General features: G+C 41.2%; 1 protein-coding gene across 1 annotated transcript in view; it reads left to right on the top strand.

Annotated features, from left to right (window-relative positions):
• The window catches only part of LOC109539362 (glutamate receptor ionotropic, kainate 1), a gene marked incomplete at its 3' end in the record, with an annotated part of 30,421 nt that overhangs the window by 24,429 nt on the left and 4,167 nt on the right, over window positions 1-1,825 (top strand). Inside the window, 4 exon segments of the mRNA XM_048669801.1 lie at window positions 125-328; window positions 385-588; window positions 1,372-1,575; window positions 1,714-1,818. Of these exon segments, the coding sequence (XP_048525758.1) occupies window positions 125-328; window positions 385-588; window positions 1,372-1,575; window positions 1,714-1,818 (717 nt within the window).

Here is a 1,825-nt window from a genome sequence, read left to right as displayed (position 1 = left end):
TCTTGGCTTACAAAACAAACAGGTCTGAGTCGTTAGTTCAGTTGCGTTTGTAGATGTTCTAGTAAAGTATTTGTTGGGGGCAATAAAATGTACTGAGTGTTCTGGTTTTTCTTTATTACGCTAGGTGGAGTTTAAAGGCTTAAGCGGACCAATTGAATTTAAAGAAGGCAAACGGATCCGATTCAAGCTGGATCTTTTGAAGCTAAAACAGCACGCCATGGTCAAAGTGGGGGAATGGCATCCTGGTATGGACGTGAACATTACCGATCGAAACGCCTTCTTTGACCATGGATCCATGAATGTTACTTTAGTGGTAACCACCATTCTGGTAAGTTGGTAGAGCCTCCTCGCGTTTCGCAACGTTGCGTGACTTACCATCATCAGGAAACTCCTTACGTCATGATGCAGGCAGGCAAAAACTTCACTGGTAACAACCGGTTCTACGGTTTTTGCATTGATATCTTAGAACGGGTGTCGCAGGAAGTGGGTTTTGACTATTTGCTTGACTTAGTCCCTGATCGAAAGTATGGGGCTTTTAATCCGGAAAGTGGAATCTGGAATGGGATGGTTCGGGAACTTATGGCCCATGTATGTACTTTTGGCTAACTCCCGAAGCCAGTACTGTTCCGAACGCTAGTAAAGCACCTTTCAAATAATGTAGATATCGAGCAGAGCTGAGCAGACTTGCACATGAGCTTTGTACCTAAATTTCGATGATAGGGCGCCCAATCTACAGCTGGAAAACACCACTTTTGCACACTTCAATTTGTTTTTGCTGTCGCTGATAAGCGATTTTGCGTTTATTCCCGACAATAGCAGAGCCACTAAAGCCGAATGCACTTGGCATTAAAAAAGGAGGCAAGTGCCAAGCGCCAAAGGGGCCATTCTGCAATGTGTGCACGATTATTATAACATAACAGTTTCGTTGGATGATAAAATATGCGTATGAGAGATAAAGAATCAAATTATACTGAGCCGTTTATGGAACTATAGGAATCGGTGTTTTAACGAAATGAAACTTTGGAGTTCAAAGGTGATTTTTTGCAGATCATTTCCAACAGGGGCGTTGAAATTCTTGAAAAAATCACTAGTGGTGTTCCACGTTTTCCTAATAACTCTTGATCAACAGGAAGTTTAAAATATTTTAACTTTAACGTCTTTAACAGACAGAAAGTTCCAGGCCAGTAACTTCTAATAAAGACAACGAGATAAATATCTTAGCCTAGTTTTGTGCTCAGAACTTGCGTGCAAAAGATCGTCTTCTGAACTACGAAAAAATCATGCTTATTCAACAGCAAGAAAACCTTCCTTTCTATTTGCTTCTTATAGAAGTAATTGATTATTGCTAGTGCCAAATCGGCCCCTTTGTAGGAACAACCATACGTAATGCTAAAATCTTCACCCTCACCCCAAAATCACGAACGTTACGAAGGCTTTTGCATCGACTTGTTGAAAGAACTCGCCACAATGGTAGGATTCGAGTACAGAATCGAACTGGTTCCCGATGGAAAATACGGCGCCATCGACCTGGAAACTGGAGAATGGAACGGTATAGTTCGACAACTTATGGATAAGGTAATGGATAAACGGTAGATTTGCAGTGCTGAAAATGCACGGAAAGTGGAGAATGTCTAATAAATTCGCTGCGCTCGACTACGTATTCAATAAATGCAAGCATTTTCTATTAACTGAAATCGAATTAAATGGTTCTAGAAAGCGGACTTGGCAGTGGGATCGATGACGATAAACTATGCCAGAGAAAGTGTGATTGACTTCACTAAACCGTTCATGAACTTGGGAATCAGCATATTGTTCAAGGTAAGTT

Source organism: Dendroctonus ponderosae, unplaced genomic scaffold, assembly GCF_020466585.1.
Source record: "Dendroctonus ponderosae isolate FM_Combo_2020 unplaced genomic scaffold, Dpon_F_20191213v2 Dpon_F_20191213_9, whole genome shotgun sequence".
Lineage (NCBI taxonomy): Eukaryota > Metazoa > Arthropoda > Insecta > Coleoptera > Curculionidae > Dendroctonus > Dendroctonus ponderosae.
The sequence above is the reverse complement of the archived record's forward strand: the minus strand, read 5'-3'. Positions and strand labels throughout refer to the sequence as shown.